Here is a 13,996-nt window from a genome sequence, read left to right as displayed (position 1 = left end):
TATCGTTCATATACTCCTCCATTAGTGCTATTAAGAGTGAGCAATTTTTATGCCAACAGTACAATAATTGATCTATACACTGAAGGTTAGGATTGACCCAGTCAAGCACTTTTCGCACAATACGCACTCGACGATTGACAGTAACGCTGCGCGAATACGTACAAAACTGTACACGCGGTAGACAATGTAAATCCGAGGAACTTGCGACAAAGCATCCGCTTTCCAATCAGAGAGCGATTGAGCACCTAGACCGAGAATTCTTTTCGAGAGAACAACGAATAATAAGCGCAGCACCGCAGCAGCCATGGCGCACGTTGGTGCATATGGAAAGCAAATCACGGACATGAGATGAAAGTTTAAGCTCGTTTAAAGCATGGAGCCGCCGGGAATAGTTGTGTCCACCATTCTCTAGCTGAACGAGCTTGTATGGTGAAATCACAATGCTGCCAAAGTGATGTATACACTGAAATTAACGGAGGTAAATTGACATTACATACCGACAACTGTTCCCAGGGAACTTTTCACAATAGTTCATGGGAGCCGAGAAATGATGCGCCCTAATGCTGCCGTGCCAAGGTGAAAAGATTATCAGGACCTCTTCGAAATGCTTGGCACATTACTGGTCACGGCTAATATGCACCTATGCAGTCAAGACTGCGCAGCCGAGGATCAGAAATAAGTTGAACAGTGATAGCTATGTATACGTACCATCAGCGGGACACAGGAGCTCCGACTTTCTGTTTCTGGGTACAGTCCAAGATACATCGAACAAGAAAAGGGAAAGGAAAATAGCGTTCAATTTCCGTCGTTGTGTTTCGCTGTCGATTCGCTATAAAGGACCCTCAGGATGAGGAGCTAGATTCAAACCGCTTTTTTATTCGACTAGAAGGCCATAAGTCCGTGTTACATATTGGATGTGAACCGAGCTCGCTTATAAATTCAAGGGCTCATTTTGATATGTGCGAACGTGAAGGCAACCTCTTTCCTTGCGTTCAAAGCGTTGATCTTTCCCCAGACTAATGTGTGTTATACTCAATGGAATTGGTCCGTCGCACTGCGCCATATTCCAAAAGATGCTCCAACAGGTAGATGAGCGGGACGAAGACTTTTTCGTACACTTCCAGAGACTGGTGATATACCGTTTCTCTGCTTAAGGAAAATATCACGGAGTCTCTGATGGGACGCGAGCCATTTTGGTTCTGTCAATACATAGGCGACCTGGATCTGACGGGGAGGACAACGAGGGGGCACGAGCAGATAAGTATCCAACGCTTTGTTTGTGCATGTTGGAATCTATGGACAATCATGAGTCCAAGCTTCTTTCCATGTCCCTCCAATGTTCGAATATTCCCAACTTATTTTCTCCAGCTGATGCAGTCTGCTTTCGTGGACCAGATGCTTTAGATCAATTTCAACGAGCTTCCAATAGTAGAACCTGACTACATCGCACTCTTCTTCCGCCTCTCTTCTACTGGGCTGCATATGCTGAGCCTGTTGACGAATCATACGTCGACATTTCTGACACATGTTTCCGGTATTTTATTGCATGATGGGGATAAAGCCAGGCGAGGTGCGTCATATAACGAAATTTTCTCTGGGAATATGCCCTTATTTCTTATTACTCCAGCAACGATGATTTGTATATCAAGCAGGGCCTAAAATACGTTTCAGCTGCAACCAGACAGATCGATGTTTCTCGGATCAATCGTTTCTGCAGTATCTCGTTGGAGAAAGTGCTCTCTTCATCGGGTCGCCCTGCGGAATGTCTTGAGTGAGATAGACTGTTCTACTCTGAAGAAAAGGATTTTTTTACTAGGTGCATACTCATTTCATATCGTCCCCTAACAAAGCGTAATAAGATTCTATGTTTTGCCTCTAGTCCATGATACACTGGACCCCATGATGCACAAGATCCTGCAACGCTGCTTCGTCCCGACGCGTAGATCCTCCATTGACGCCAGTGACCCTGTACCTTTTCAAATTCCGGAATCCTTTTTTCCAAACCACCCCATCCATCAGCGCCACCAGTATCGACTTGCTGATTCTCACACAAATCTCCTCGGTTACTTCAGTGTCAAGGATGCTGAGATACTCGTCAATCAGCACGGCATGATGGACCTTGCTCATTACCACCTCCATCCGCCTGACACGCCACCTCAAGTGGACCCGAATACGCGATACGATGTGCCAATTCATCTTCTCGGACCCTCGGCGAAAGATGACAAGATTCTCGACCGTCTCCACCCCATACATGAAGCGCATCAGCTCCTCGTGCTCAGAATTGTGCATGATGGTGACTTGAAGGGTGTGAAGATGCTGGAGGGAGACGACGGGACATCTTCTGAACCATAGCAGATCGCATTCTATGAGATCTACCATTTCGACATGGAGAGGCTGCACCTCCGGCTCGCGCAGGGCTGCCGAATTGCTGGACTTGAGGCCTTCAAAGCGTACGTGCTGCAGACTGGAACCGAGCGCGGAGAGGATGCCCGATACGTGCTGACTCGAAAGATTCGCGAGGGCTCCAAAGGTGACGGAGGAGAGCCGTCCGTGGTTCCCGAGAATCTGGGCGGCTTGCTGGGGTATCAACGAACTGGAGATCGTGAGATGCTCAACGTTGGGTGTATGCGCGACCAGAGAGTCCAGGGCCCATCCGGAAGAGTACGCGATGATGAGATGTCTCGTGTATCGGAGAAGACACGGGCTGACGCAGAGGCTCGGGGAAGCGGTGATGGCGATGCGGCGGAAGAGGAGGATTTGCGAGGGCAGGGTCCAAACTCTGGCGATGAGAGTGCATGCACTGAGGGTACGTTTATCGGTCAGGTCGATGCCTTGTAGAATCATCTCAACCAGCTCTACAGGCAGTGCCGTCCGCCATGGGTCAGTCATCGTCGACATTGGAGGCTCGTTTGAGGGCAAGGTCACTCGTCTGACGACTTTTGAATGGAGCATCATGCCACCGATGTGTGGATTATTTTGTTCTCTCACGCATTGTTTGCATTTTTCATCTGCCACCTCATCTTTATTCGCGTGCTTGAACCTTGACTTGGTTCATTGTTCCCCCCAGGCTCGTGACGAAGACCTAGGCGGTCCCATTCAGTGCTTGGCAACATAGCCTAGGACAAGCAGCAGACACGTTTACCAGCCAAAGGATACCAGGATGCCGTCGTGACGATGAGGAAGAAAAAACAATTGAAGATGGCTCTCAACGGTACGTCACTTTCATGTCATCGAATAGCGACCATGTTGAGTTGTTCTTTCAGAGTCCCATAGAGTGCATACACCATAGCCTTTTTTTTCCCCGCCGCTTGCTTACCACGCCCAGGCCTGACTTGTCCGACTCGGAGCCAACTGAAACTGCACATCACCGCTCTTGCAGACTTGACGATCTTGTCTTTGCACTACTACAGGCCAACTGGTGATGACCTTGCTATCGATCAAGCGCGCGCCGGCGTTGCCGGTGGGATCCTAGTCCACTGTTCTCCTGACCTGTTCAGGAGAAGGGTCTTTACTGGAGTCTGGCGACTCAAGCGCCTCACGAGTGAGAATGTTTGATATTATGGTGGACCGACTCCCTAATGAACTTGCCGAAAGTATCACCGCCGAGAGTTAACATCTTTATTGGACATTCAGAATGGCCAATCCATTCTTTCTTGTCTGTCGGTTTTGGCTACGTGCACAGAGTGTCTCATAATAAAATCTACCTCGCTCTGTCGTTCTACCACTGCAATGATGTCCCACAAACACGGGCGCCCATCCTATTTCATCATCTTCACCGTCTACGTGTCTTTCTTTTACAACAAAAGGGCCGGTTCGACTATATCTGGGTTTGTCAAGAGGTTTCCTCATGGCGCCCGTGAGATAGAGATCATCTTCACAATTGTCTCCAAAATTGGTACTACCACCGCGATGAGCGGTATCTACGCAACGTAGATATGGGATTGTACCATATGCAGGTTCAGGGTCAACGACGCCAACCACTTTGATAGCAACAAGCCGAGATGTCCCAACGTCGGGGCGCTCACACCTGAATACCATCAAAGCGTGTTTTGATGTAGTCCCTGCTCCGCTAAGCCTTCGACTTAGGATCCTGTAGTGAGGAAGAGTATCATTCAAGGATTCCAATCAGGAAGAGGCAGCTAGGTCATGATTAGCCATTGGTAGCATATGGACTAGGTGACGACTTCATATTTTGTAAAATAAATAATAGTCATGATGCTTAATCCTGAGCTGCGTCGAAAGGCGCACAAGTTGGAAGGTACTAGATTACAAAGTTTAAATTTATTCAATATTAATAAAAGCATAATCGGACCGAAGGACCGGGACGTCCGTCTTCAGTGGCCACCATCTGCATCATCATTTGGGTGGTGAGTTTTCTTCTTTACCCTCTACTCTGTCTACAAGACTCAACAGGACTCGAAAGATGTCTAATATCTGTATAAATTGCGGATTCTCCGAATCGGCTCCGCCACAGTATGCCCATAGCGGCATATATCGACATTTTGACGACGAGTTGATATCTGATAATGCCCCGTTCGTTAAATCCGCTATTCTTGCAGTCGAAGAAGATATTCGATCCATTGACGACCGGATGAGCCATCTAGAAGCGCTCAGAACCCGTCTTCTTGCAGAACGAAGCCATGCAGCAGTTAAGCTCGCAAAATACCGCTATTTCATTGCTCCCATTCGGCGGGTACCGAATGAAATTCTCTCGGAGATCTTCTCATTTACGTGTGCGGACATGTCAGACAGTGTCGACATCGTCAGTGGCGCACCATGGGTCTTGAGCCATGTGTGCAGCTTGTGGAGATCGATTTGCCTTTCCTCCCCCCGTCTCTGGTCTACGGTCATCATTGTACCAACGAGCTCCACACGGCGTCACGTCGCTGATATCCTAGGGAGCTATCTCGACCGTTCACGTGAACTGTTACTCAATCTGTATCTCGATGGCCATACATGTACCACTTGGATAGATGTCGACCTCGATAGCCGTGGCACGACCATACTACAAATCCTTCGCCCCTACAGGTCCCGTTGGCACAAGCTCATCATTTCCTGTGATCATGATCTTACAATTCTGGCCATCATCAACGATTGGGAATACATAGAGCCGGGTTTTACGCATTTGAAAAGGATCGATATTCGCACTTCCGATGATTGTCTCGTACGCTCCACCATGGCATTCTCCAGGGCTCTCAACCTGGAGAGCATCCACCTTGGGAGTGGCGTCTTGTTAGAAGACCCGACGTTCCCGCATCTCACGAGCTTCCATGGGAAGTTCTCATCCATAGTGCAATTCCATGATCTCCTCGAGTCAGCGCCATCTCTCCAGGATGTTTCCATTTGGTATCAGCCGCGAACCGGTACACCGGACATCTTTCCACCCACGCGTCTCACTCACCCAAAGATCCGCAAGGTGACGGTGCGTGCATCGACAGCATGCTTTTCCGAGGTGATTTTCCCTTCGTTGGAGGAACTCGTCGTCGAAGCTAGAGTGTATGAGTCGAATTTTGACCCAGAACATGTCACCTACCTGACCGCCCTCATGGGTAACTCACATCGCCCTCACCGTTCACTGAACATGATGGTCCTGTCCTCATCCCATCTTACACCCTTTCTTACACCAGGACTGACGTCTCTTACCATGGAAATCCCAACAGACACCTCGAGGGAGATATACCATATCCTCATGTACAACCCAGACGACAGCCACCCCATCGCACCCAACCTAACGTACCTGTCCATCAAAGAGATGGCTCTAGTCTCCGATCCGAACCTTCTTACTGACGATGCGTGCCTAAGGATGGTCGTCTCTCGAGCAAGGACGCTCCAGTCAGTCGTCCTTCAAATCATCCTGGTGTGCCACTACAGCCAGGGGGTGTCCCAGATGGGAGCGCGTCCTCGTCCTTTGTTGAACAATTTCAAGTCTATCATTTCGTCTGAGGGACTGGACGTGCATATTCGGTGGACGGAGAGGACCGCAGGTATCGGCGCCAAGCATGATAAAGACCTCGATCTGATCTGAATGACGAAATGAGAAACTCTGCCCTACGCTCTACATACCAGTGTTCTGAACTCTAGCGGCTTTGAATTTGTACTTCAACCAATTTCCTCTCTTTTCAAACCAATATCACCACCACTCCCGACGCTCTGTGTGGTATTCTTCTGTATGTATCTTCATGGCTACTTCTCTCTCACCGCTAAAGCGTACGCAGATCAATTATGCACCCTACCGAAAATCATCCTTCGCCAAAAATACCGGAGTACTTTTCACTTCCATGACCACGTACTGCCTCCATTCCTATACCAAGAACTGCGCAATGGAGTCACACGAGACAGCTCTGACGCTCATTCAAATTTCATCAAGCAAACAATCTCAAGTTGATGGCCGAAATTATCAGAATATGAATTTGATATTTCCGCCTTGCAGAAACTCTCGCGTGTGCTTTGTTTCCGTTTACCAAGCCTACTTCTCTCCCATCTGTCGGCGTCCTGCTGAGATTCTACCTCGAATGCACGCCCTATCTGTTCGAATAATCGTTCGCAGCTGAACCGTGCCTCTGCGATCCCACTCCCTATAGCAGCCTTTTGTGTCGCTGGCGTGATGTCTGCCTCGCTTACCCCCTCTCCCGCCTTTGGGCCTCCATTTTCGTCAATGCCGACAACGCCCATCTTTCATTGTCTAACAAGACTCTGGCAACCCTGTGTCGTCAGAGGTTCGCTTCCCAGCTGCTTTACCTGCAGCATTTCAGCAGATTTTCTTCCTGAAATATCAAGAGATAGATGGTGATGTATCCTTTCCGTACGCGTCGCTGGAGACACTTTCACTTCTCCTGACATGCTCGACTTTAGCAAATGTCATATTTTGACGCTCGACATTGTTATGGGGTAGGCTTGAATGAGAAGGGTTCAACTTTACCTCGAAAGGAAAGATGTCAATGGTTGATAAGCTGATTAACCATGCGGGTTCAGCACTCGCCTAGGATCACTCGGTGTTGTGATGCGTAGAGCAAGATAAATTGTAAAGTAGTCTAAAACATTGGTACGGCGGTAATTATATACTTATCTATCTACTGAGAAAGATGATTCCTTCGTCTTCTAGTAAGTACTATGCGACTCAATATGAGTCGCATTACTGCGGCGTAGTCAGCGAATAAGTTAATTGGCATATGGTCGTAATATTGGAAGGAAGGCGAAAGGGATACATGAGATACTGCGGGAAATACCATAACAGACATGGGCCTGGCAAGAGTATCGGATCTCGTCATTCCCCTCACCACAATTCGCCTCGCTTAAATGTCTCCATCTGAAAGGATGGTGCGATGTAGGCGGACATCTCGTCTCTGTTTCCTCGTGCACCCCAACTTACCGAGCACCGTCTTTTCGACACCTGGTCTACCCCGGAATCTGAGCTCCCATGGAGGACACACATACGAACGCTCTGGCTTCAATGGACGATGGCCCGAGCGACACCTCTGGAGGAGTCATCTCTATCAATGATCGTTTTCCTGGTTTAGAGGTCCTGGTGGCATGTTCTCAGCCACTATGAGTAAAGATCCGGTCCCTTCGAAGTTACAGCAGGTGTCTTCTGCATGATGACCCCTTCCGATTTCCGTCGTCTCGAGATCATCGACGACGGAACAGGAAGTGACAGGGGGAATTATACCATCACCCATCCAGGTCATCGATGTCATGCTTCCTTTCCCCGCCAGTTCGTCTGCCCTTACCGAGCTACGCTTTGAGAACGTAGTCAGTCATAGGCGACTCAGGAAGAACCTCGTGAAGCACACCAGAGTTGACGACACTCGCCGTCCTGTCGTGGAGTATAACAAGGATCCCGAAATATCTTGCCATTACAGACGATCTCCTTGTGCGTCTGATGGACTCGCGCAGGTTCCGGACAAAACTGGAAGCACACCAAGTTGGTCTCCGGGCGGATACAACTGAGGTCGATGAAAGGAAAGTCACGATGCCCTGCGGGTAGGGTGCTTCAGTATATGACTGTCGGCATGTAGGACAGTGGGGAGTTGGGTGAAAAGACACTGCAAAGGCTTCAGAGGCTATGTGTGGAAGCTTGGAATGAGTTGTCTGCTTGTACTGATCTAGACGGTATAGAAACCACCACTGTTCCTGTGGCTTGTCCATTTTTCCCTTCAAAGAAACAAGCAACGTTGATGTCCTGCATCCCACTTTGACGGTATGTATCACTGAAGTACCCATAACTTTGAAATTTGTCTCGATGCCGACAACGAGGGTAAAGCCATGCCGTTTTGTCGCTGGATAAGTACCCCTATTTTAATCGTTGGCAGGGTTCGGCCCGCGGAGCCACAGAATCCAATCAATCTAAATCTTTTTGAATTACGAACAGATATGCCTCGAAAAAGAGGACGCGATTGCAAACATGGAAATTTGAGAAGATTTATGAAGAGGTTGATCCTCATTTCTGCTTTCTTGTTTGTTCGCGCCGATGAGCAGTCAAAAGGCAGGACTGGGGTGCTCGTGAGAATACATCAGGACGCTTGATCTCGCAATTGTGCATCATCTGAACAAATACGACCTGCAGTCATGTTCCCGAAAACACAATAAGATAAAGTGTGGTATATCGTCCTAGTTCATACAATAGATCGCGAGCAGTAGCTAGCCATAAGGAATAAGGCCGGCCTTAAGGAGCTATCAGGCACCGATAGATAGACAGACAGTAAGAGAAACGAAAAAAAAAATAAAGAATATCCATAATTGTCATCCGCCCAACCGCAACTTCCTGACAAACTCGCCCCAACCTTGGTGATGATGATGGTGATGGGAGGAAGTATCAGAAAAATCAAACGATCCCGGCATCCGCAAGGCATTCATCTCGTCTTGTTCTGCCTTCTTCGGTTCCGCTGGCGCAGGTTTATCCACAACTTTCGGAGGCGGTGCAGGTTCGTCGACAACTTTCGGAGGTGGGACAGGTTCGTCTACCTCATGCGGAGGCGGTGTATCAAGAGCTGGGCATTGATCACCCTCGTCAGGTCCAGTTACCTGAACGTGCTCGTTATGCCCTGGATGCTCTGTCTGTTTTGCTTTTGAGTCATCATCACGCGTTTCCCGTTCATCGTCATCCCAGCCGCCGCTACTGTTTGTCGCAGTCGAAGATGTCGACCGTGAGCTAATGTTGCTGCCGAGACGGTGGATGGCCCGTGCAGAAGCGATAGCCGAGCGCCACCGCGCTCGAGGATCAAAGTGGTCACGCAGGCCCGCTCCGAGGTCGTGCTCGGTGTTGGCGGTGTGCGTCGTGAGCCACTATACATACTGTGTCAGCTTTTTGATCCAAAACATGGTACTGTCACGTACAGGATCGTTGAGCGCCTCTGCAGCCGTCGGTCGTTTCACAGGATCAGGGTTGAGGAGCGATTTTATGAAAGTTTTGGCTGCAAATTTGTTAGTAGTTGCAATCGGGTTGGACCTAAAACACTAACCTTGGACAGAGACGTTCTTCCAATACCGCTCGTGGAACTCTATTTTCGCCTCGGTCGTCTCTCGGATGAGCATTTTGACATCCTCCGATCGGAATGGAGAGTAGCCACAGAGTAGCACGTAGGTAATGATCCCAGTTGACCACATATCCACCGCTTTTCCATGGCCTTCGTTATTCAATACCTCCGGCGCAACATATCCGAAACTACCGGCCAGACTATGGAGCTTTTCTTCTGAAGAGTGCAGATGTTTCGCTCTACAAAATTCGTCAGATTCGATGCTACATGAGGTACACCAGGAAATGCAACAGCAGAGCACGTGTTAGGTTTGCATCAAATAGTTTCGGTGCATATTGGGAGGCCGGTGCATTTCTAACAGCAAAAATGGACCTTGAAAGGTCTTGTTTGCATGCTCAAATGCACTGGCCTCCGCAGTGAATGCCAGAAAAAATTGTACGCACATCCCGAAATCAGCAATGACAATGTCGCTCTCCACGTCCTTGGTTCGGTAGAGGATATTCTCGGGTCTTGAGTTCAATTAGGCACCGATTAAAAAGGAGACAATGACGGATGCATACTTTAGATCACGATGCACAATGTCATGATCATGGAGATAGCGTACACCAGCAAGAATGGATCTTTGCACCATCGTCAACATGGCAGCTACCCGAAGAACGTTGTCACGCACCGTACAACACTCACTGCATCCTCTTCAGTGAACTTTCCCCTCTTCAGGATCCTTTCAAACAGTTCCCCACCAACAGCTAACTCGAAGGAGAGATAGTACTTGGAACGCGACTCGAACCATTCGTAAAATTTGACCTGTTGTCATGGTGAGAGCCAGGAGGTAAAGAGGTCCAAGTTATACGTGCAATGTTGGGGTGATCCAAGCCCTTGAGAACTTCCATTTCTCCCCAGACGCTAGCCTCGTTGCCCTTGACCTTTTTCTTAGGTATCATCTTGAGCGCGACCTCTTTTTGAACGGCTACTGGAGATAACGGTGAAGATACTTGCATTTCAGAAGCGACACTCGCGATTGCCCCACGCTCAGAAACCGCTACCAGTTCCGGAGGCACATTCCATGTCGCATGCTACGATAGCGGGTGAGAAAAGTGAAACACCGTTACCGTTGGGTACTGAAAACGTACCACTACTTTCCCAAAAGTGCCAGTGCCGAGCACCTGGTGAACTTCGTAATTCTTCTTCTTCCCGAAGCTAGGCGGTTGCGGTAACAGTGCGTCCTTAATTGACAGACTCTTCATCGTTGAAATCATAGAAAATGCTGTTGCAAGTTGACTTGGTGGTAGTGTGAGGAAGAAATAGATGAAGAGTAACAGTCCTTATCCCATTTAGAGGGCTGGTGGTCGATTTTGGTAGGACGCGCCAACGGGGATGGTGAACGCTACAATGTTAGCCTTGGTTTCTGTGTCCTTCGCCGTATATGGGAAATTTATGATGTAATCTTCGCGCAAAGATAAAGCCTAAGTTTAGTACTGATATGCTTGGCATGGTTTGTATTGCCGTCCTGAACACTTCCGGTCGGTCATCAATTATTTCATTATACAGCCATACAAATATTATCTATTCTATTGTGCGCACACTATTTGTGCTATGCAGCCTTCCCATCTGGTGCAGGCTTCTCTAAATCGTCGTCTAAATTCTTTGCGGGAGGACCGGACATCCTCACAGACTGTGTAGCCTTCTTCGACCTCTGCCGGATCTTCTCACCATACATATAAAACACGAAAGGAATCGGCGCTATCGCAACCGACACCAGGGCCAGCAACAGCCCTGCATACTGGAAACCCATATTATGGAACATCTGCGTCGAATACAATGGTACCACTGCACCAATCTCCGAACGCAAGAACGTTTTCGCAGCTATAGCCGAGGCCGCGAACGAACTGTAGCTGTCTACAATGTAGGAATTGGCAGAGATGTAGATGATGATCAGTGCGAATCCGAAAACGCCTCCTGATATGCAAGGGGCTATCCAGTGTACCCAAGAGTAACCGCCAGTGAAGGCGAAGATGAAGAGACCGACAGGTAATATGCTGTATGACTCGGTGAGCGAATATACAAGAAGAGGGTGAGAAATACCTACAGTGCTCCCGCCATCATAGGGAAAAGCCGGGCTTCAGGATATGTACCGTAGACCGTAGCCTTTCGATAGATCTTCTCTTGGTATGGTACTAGCATCATCGCGATTCCAATACCAATCTGTATCAAGACGTTAACACATAGTACAGGGTGCAAACCGTGCGCCATACCATGATGCTAACAAATGTAACTCCCGTCATCCCCAAACCGAAACCACGCACCTCCTCAAAGGCGATGGGGAAAGTGAAGAAAAATAGGTCTGTACGAAGCTTGTTTAGAGACCCTGATGTTCAGATGGGATAAACGTACACAGTAGACTGTAAATAAACGAAAGGTCTGCCGTGATGAATACATGAGTATGTATCCGAAAATCATTTCTAGGAGACCCACAGAAAGAAAACAGGGCCACGATAGGTTCGGCTACCAGCATCACAATCGGCCTAAGCAAGGAGATCTTCAAGGTCTCGAAGAACGGGACACGTTCGAGCTCCTCGAGTGTACGGTAGCTCTCGTCTCCCGTAGACTTCCGTAACTTCTCAGCTTTACGACGGAGAAGGAGAGGTGCCAATGTTTCAGGAATGAACAACGTGAAGGCAAAGCATACACCAGTGAAGATGAAAAGGACCCAGTCTACAAGTAAAACGTGAGAATGGAGATCGAACAATGACAAGGAGCATCGTACAAATCCATCTCCAGCCAGCTTTCTCGGCAATCCACCCTCCAAAGAGCGGTCCAAGGCAAGGGCCCATACTATAAAAGCGGATGAGGATCAGAACTGATCGCAGCAGCTTATGGCTCACAATAAAGTAAACGAGAACACCGCCATAGGGACTCCTCGCTCCTCGACGGCCCAAATATCGGCCACACTGTAGATACAGATCGTCAGGAAACACAAAGGATACCGGAAGGCCGATCACTGACGTTCCGCCCACATTACATATCGGCGCAGAGGCCGCCAATCCCGCAATCTGACGGGCAACAACCAATGTGGCCACGTTTTTTGACAGAGCACTAGGCAGCGTGAAAATGAAGAAGAAAAGCATGCTGACTTGGTACATCAGTGTTCTGCCCACTACTTCTGATAACGGGGCAAAGAATAGTGGTCTATGGATCATGTCATGTCAGGGGCGGGGAACGAGCATGGAGCGTCGAGATAACCTACCCAATACCAAATCCAATAACGAAACATGTTACTGTGAGGTTGACAATCTCTTGTGTTGTGCCGAACTCCTTTACAGGGCCGCTCATACTGCGAGAATGTCAGAACACAACCTCTACGGTAGAACAGACACTTACTCTCCAGTAATGATGGAGCTACCGATGGCAACCGACAAGCAAAGAAATGACACTGCAAGAGTTATGTACCTAAGTGGGAAATATGGATGAGCCTGTGCAGAACACCCTGATAACGAACATACCATTTCATCGCTCGTCCAAACTCCCGTGGATCTTCACCCTTTCCTTTCTCGAATCCCACAACGTGGATACCATCGCGAGTGAATCCTCTTTCCAACTCGGCTAGATCTGGGGCGGGCCCGCTAACAGCTGTCGCTGTCCTGGTCAGAGGGATGGGGCCCTCTAGGTCCAGTTGACGATACTCATCCTCCTGAGCTTGGGTGAGCGCGGGGGGGTAAATAAATTCAGCCTCCAGCGGTTCAGAGGGCATTGCAGGCGAGGAGGAAAGCAAGGTCCATGAAAAAAATTCCTGGCATTTATATAACCCCCACGGAGGGTCCGACAGTACGACATAAGCGGCCTGAAATCACGAATATTGCATACGTGAACATCAATGGTGGCCCAAAGATGTCCCGGAATATGTTGGGCACGGATAGTTCATGAGTGTCTCGAAGGAAATAAATAGGTATATCGATTCCGCGGCTCTTCCTCCATTAATGTTCCACCCAGAAGATATACAACGAAGGAGAAACATTCGCACCTTTCGACTATCACGCTCCAGTAGTTCTCTTCCAGGTAAACTTATCCCGCTGTCGCGTCGGTTATTCAACCAAGTGATTTTGAAATTCGTCCGCGGCCTTCGCTTCCTCCTGATAAGGTAAATCCGGCAACGGCCACTTAGAAAAATGGCAGAAGTATAAGAGAATACTGCGAGATCCTTCTTCCTCGTACCTGAATCTTTTTTCTTCATTGTGAATGTGATTCCGACTCGGATTGAGGCTATGCCATTAAATACATAAAGACTGTCCTTGGTTACTTCGATACTTTACCTATCGCATAGTTACCGTCGTTTCCCTCTCAGCTCTGCTTCATTTTCGAGCGCAGCATTCATGCGAAGCCCTAGGTCGTATTCGGATTGATGTCGGGACCATATCACATTTCTCCCTCACTTACGTATAAGGCACATATATGATACGCCACTTCGCCGCAACATCTCTGGTGGCGCAGAGTTTGACCTTTCATCACACTTCATCATCGTGAAGGGA

At 48.5% G+C, this 13,996-nt stretch overlaps 6 protein-coding genes across 6 annotated transcripts; 4 read left to right on the top strand and 2 right to left on the bottom strand.

Annotated features, from left to right (window-relative positions):
• Positions 1-1,902: 1,902 nt before the first annotated feature.
• On the top strand, positions 1,903-3,613 carry BT62DRAFT_1012511 (uncharacterized protein; the record flags this gene model as incomplete). The annotated part of the gene is made up of 6 exons (XM_043177940.1): positions 1,903-2,307; positions 2,356-2,806; positions 2,862-3,089; positions 3,146-3,211; positions 3,326-3,460; positions 3,498-3,613. The coding sequence occupies 6 exons, from the start codon at positions 1,903-1,905 to the stop codon at positions 3,611-3,613; spliced, it is 1,401 nt and encodes a 466-aa protein (XP_043034087.1).
• Positions 3,614-3,732: 119 nt separating this feature from the next.
• BT62DRAFT_1012510 (uncharacterized protein) lies at positions 3,733-4,053 on the top strand (the record flags this gene model as incomplete). The annotated part of the gene is made up of 2 exons (XM_043177939.1): positions 3,733-3,929; positions 3,990-4,053. The coding sequence occupies 2 exons, from the start codon at positions 3,733-3,735 to the stop codon at positions 4,051-4,053; spliced, it is 261 nt and encodes an 86-aa protein (XP_043034086.1).
• A 562-nt stretch (positions 4,054-4,615) lies between these two features.
• On the top strand, positions 4,616-4,840 carry BT62DRAFT_822915 (uncharacterized protein; the record flags this gene model as incomplete). The annotated part of the gene is made up of 1 exon (XM_043182365.1): positions 4,616-4,840. A coding segment is annotated over one exon (225 nt), but the record flags the coding sequence as incomplete, so codon positions are not given.
• A 2,396-nt stretch (positions 4,841-7,236) lies between these two features.
• BT62DRAFT_1080717 (uncharacterized protein) lies at positions 7,237-8,113 on the top strand (the record flags this gene model as incomplete). Its single annotated transcript, XM_043179603.1, has 3 exons — positions 7,237-7,263; positions 7,329-7,511; positions 7,645-8,113. 3 exons carry the CDS (start codon positions 7,237-7,239, stop codon positions 7,945-7,947), a joined length of 513 nt encoding a protein of 170 aa, XP_043034084.1. The 3' UTR covers positions 7,948-8,113.
• A 443-nt stretch (positions 8,114-8,556) lies between these two features.
• BT62DRAFT_937842 (Pkinase-domain-containing protein) lies at positions 8,557-10,891 on the bottom strand. The gene is made up of 8 exons (XM_043187416.1): positions 10,604-10,891; positions 10,328-10,546; positions 10,144-10,277; positions 10,034-10,093; positions 9,917-9,982; positions 9,459-9,712; positions 9,334-9,410; positions 8,557-9,282 (listed from the first exon to the last, which is right to left on the bottom strand). Exons 1-8 carry the CDS (start codon positions 10,715-10,717, stop codon positions 8,740-8,742), a joined length of 1,467 nt encoding a protein of 488 aa, XP_043034083.1. The 5' UTR covers positions 10,718-10,891; the 3' UTR covers positions 8,557-8,739.
• Positions 10,892-10,991: 100 nt separating this feature from the next.
• On the bottom strand, positions 10,992-13,633 carry BT62DRAFT_577033 (MFS general substrate transporter). Its single transcript, XM_043181467.1, has 11 exons — positions 12,974-13,633; positions 12,852-12,920; positions 12,718-12,804; positions 12,477-12,659; positions 12,356-12,421; positions 12,238-12,305; positions 11,946-12,185; positions 11,865-11,891; positions 11,726-11,814; positions 11,560-11,675; positions 10,992-11,509 (listed from the first exon to the last, which is right to left on the bottom strand). The coding sequence occupies exons 1-11, from the start codon at positions 13,219-13,221 to the stop codon at positions 11,065-11,067; spliced, it is 1,638 nt and encodes a 545-aa protein (XP_043034082.1). The 5' UTR covers positions 13,222-13,633; the 3' UTR covers positions 10,992-11,064.
• Between the last annotated feature and the right edge of the window lie 363 nt (positions 13,634-13,996).

The sequence above is a fragment of the Guyanagaster necrorhizus genome (genome assembly GCF_019112545.1).
Source record: "Guyanagaster necrorhizus MCA 3950 unplaced genomic scaffold BT62scaffold_47, whole genome shotgun sequence".
Classification (NCBI taxonomy): Eukaryota; Fungi; Basidiomycota; class Agaricomycetes; order Agaricales; family Physalacriaceae; genus Guyanagaster; species Guyanagaster necrorhizus.
Note: the sequence above shows the minus strand (reverse complement) of the source record. Positions and strands in the feature narration are given on the sequence as shown.

Excerpts from the sequence above, each read along its gene's own strand:
- BT62DRAFT_937842 (XM_043187416.1), bottom strand. The coding sequence starts at position 10,717 with ATGAAGAGTCTGTCAATTAAGGACGCACTGTTACCGCAACCGCCTAGC. Across the intron at positions 10,094-10,143 it reads GATGCAGTGAGTGTTGTACG|ATCCATTCTTGCTGGTGTAC; the intron begins GTGCGTGACAAC and ends GATGGTGCAAAG. Across the intron at positions 9,411-9,458 it reads GAAGAACGTCTCTGTCCAAG|CCAAAACTTTCATAAAATCG; the intron begins GTTAGTGTTTTA and ends ACAAATTTGCAG.
- BT62DRAFT_577033 (XM_043181467.1), bottom strand. The coding sequence starts at position 13,221 with ATGCCCTCTGAACCGCTGGAGGCTGAATTTATTTACCCCCCCGCGCTC. Across the intron at positions 12,422-12,476 it reads ATATGTAATGTGGGCGGAAC|TGTGGCCGATATTTGGGCCG; the intron begins GTCAGTGATCGG and ends CTGTATCTACAG. Across the intron at positions 11,892-11,945 it reads CGTGGCCCTGTTTTCTTTCT|ACCTTTCGTTTATTTACAGT; the intron begins GTGGGTCTCCTA and ends TCATCACGGCAG.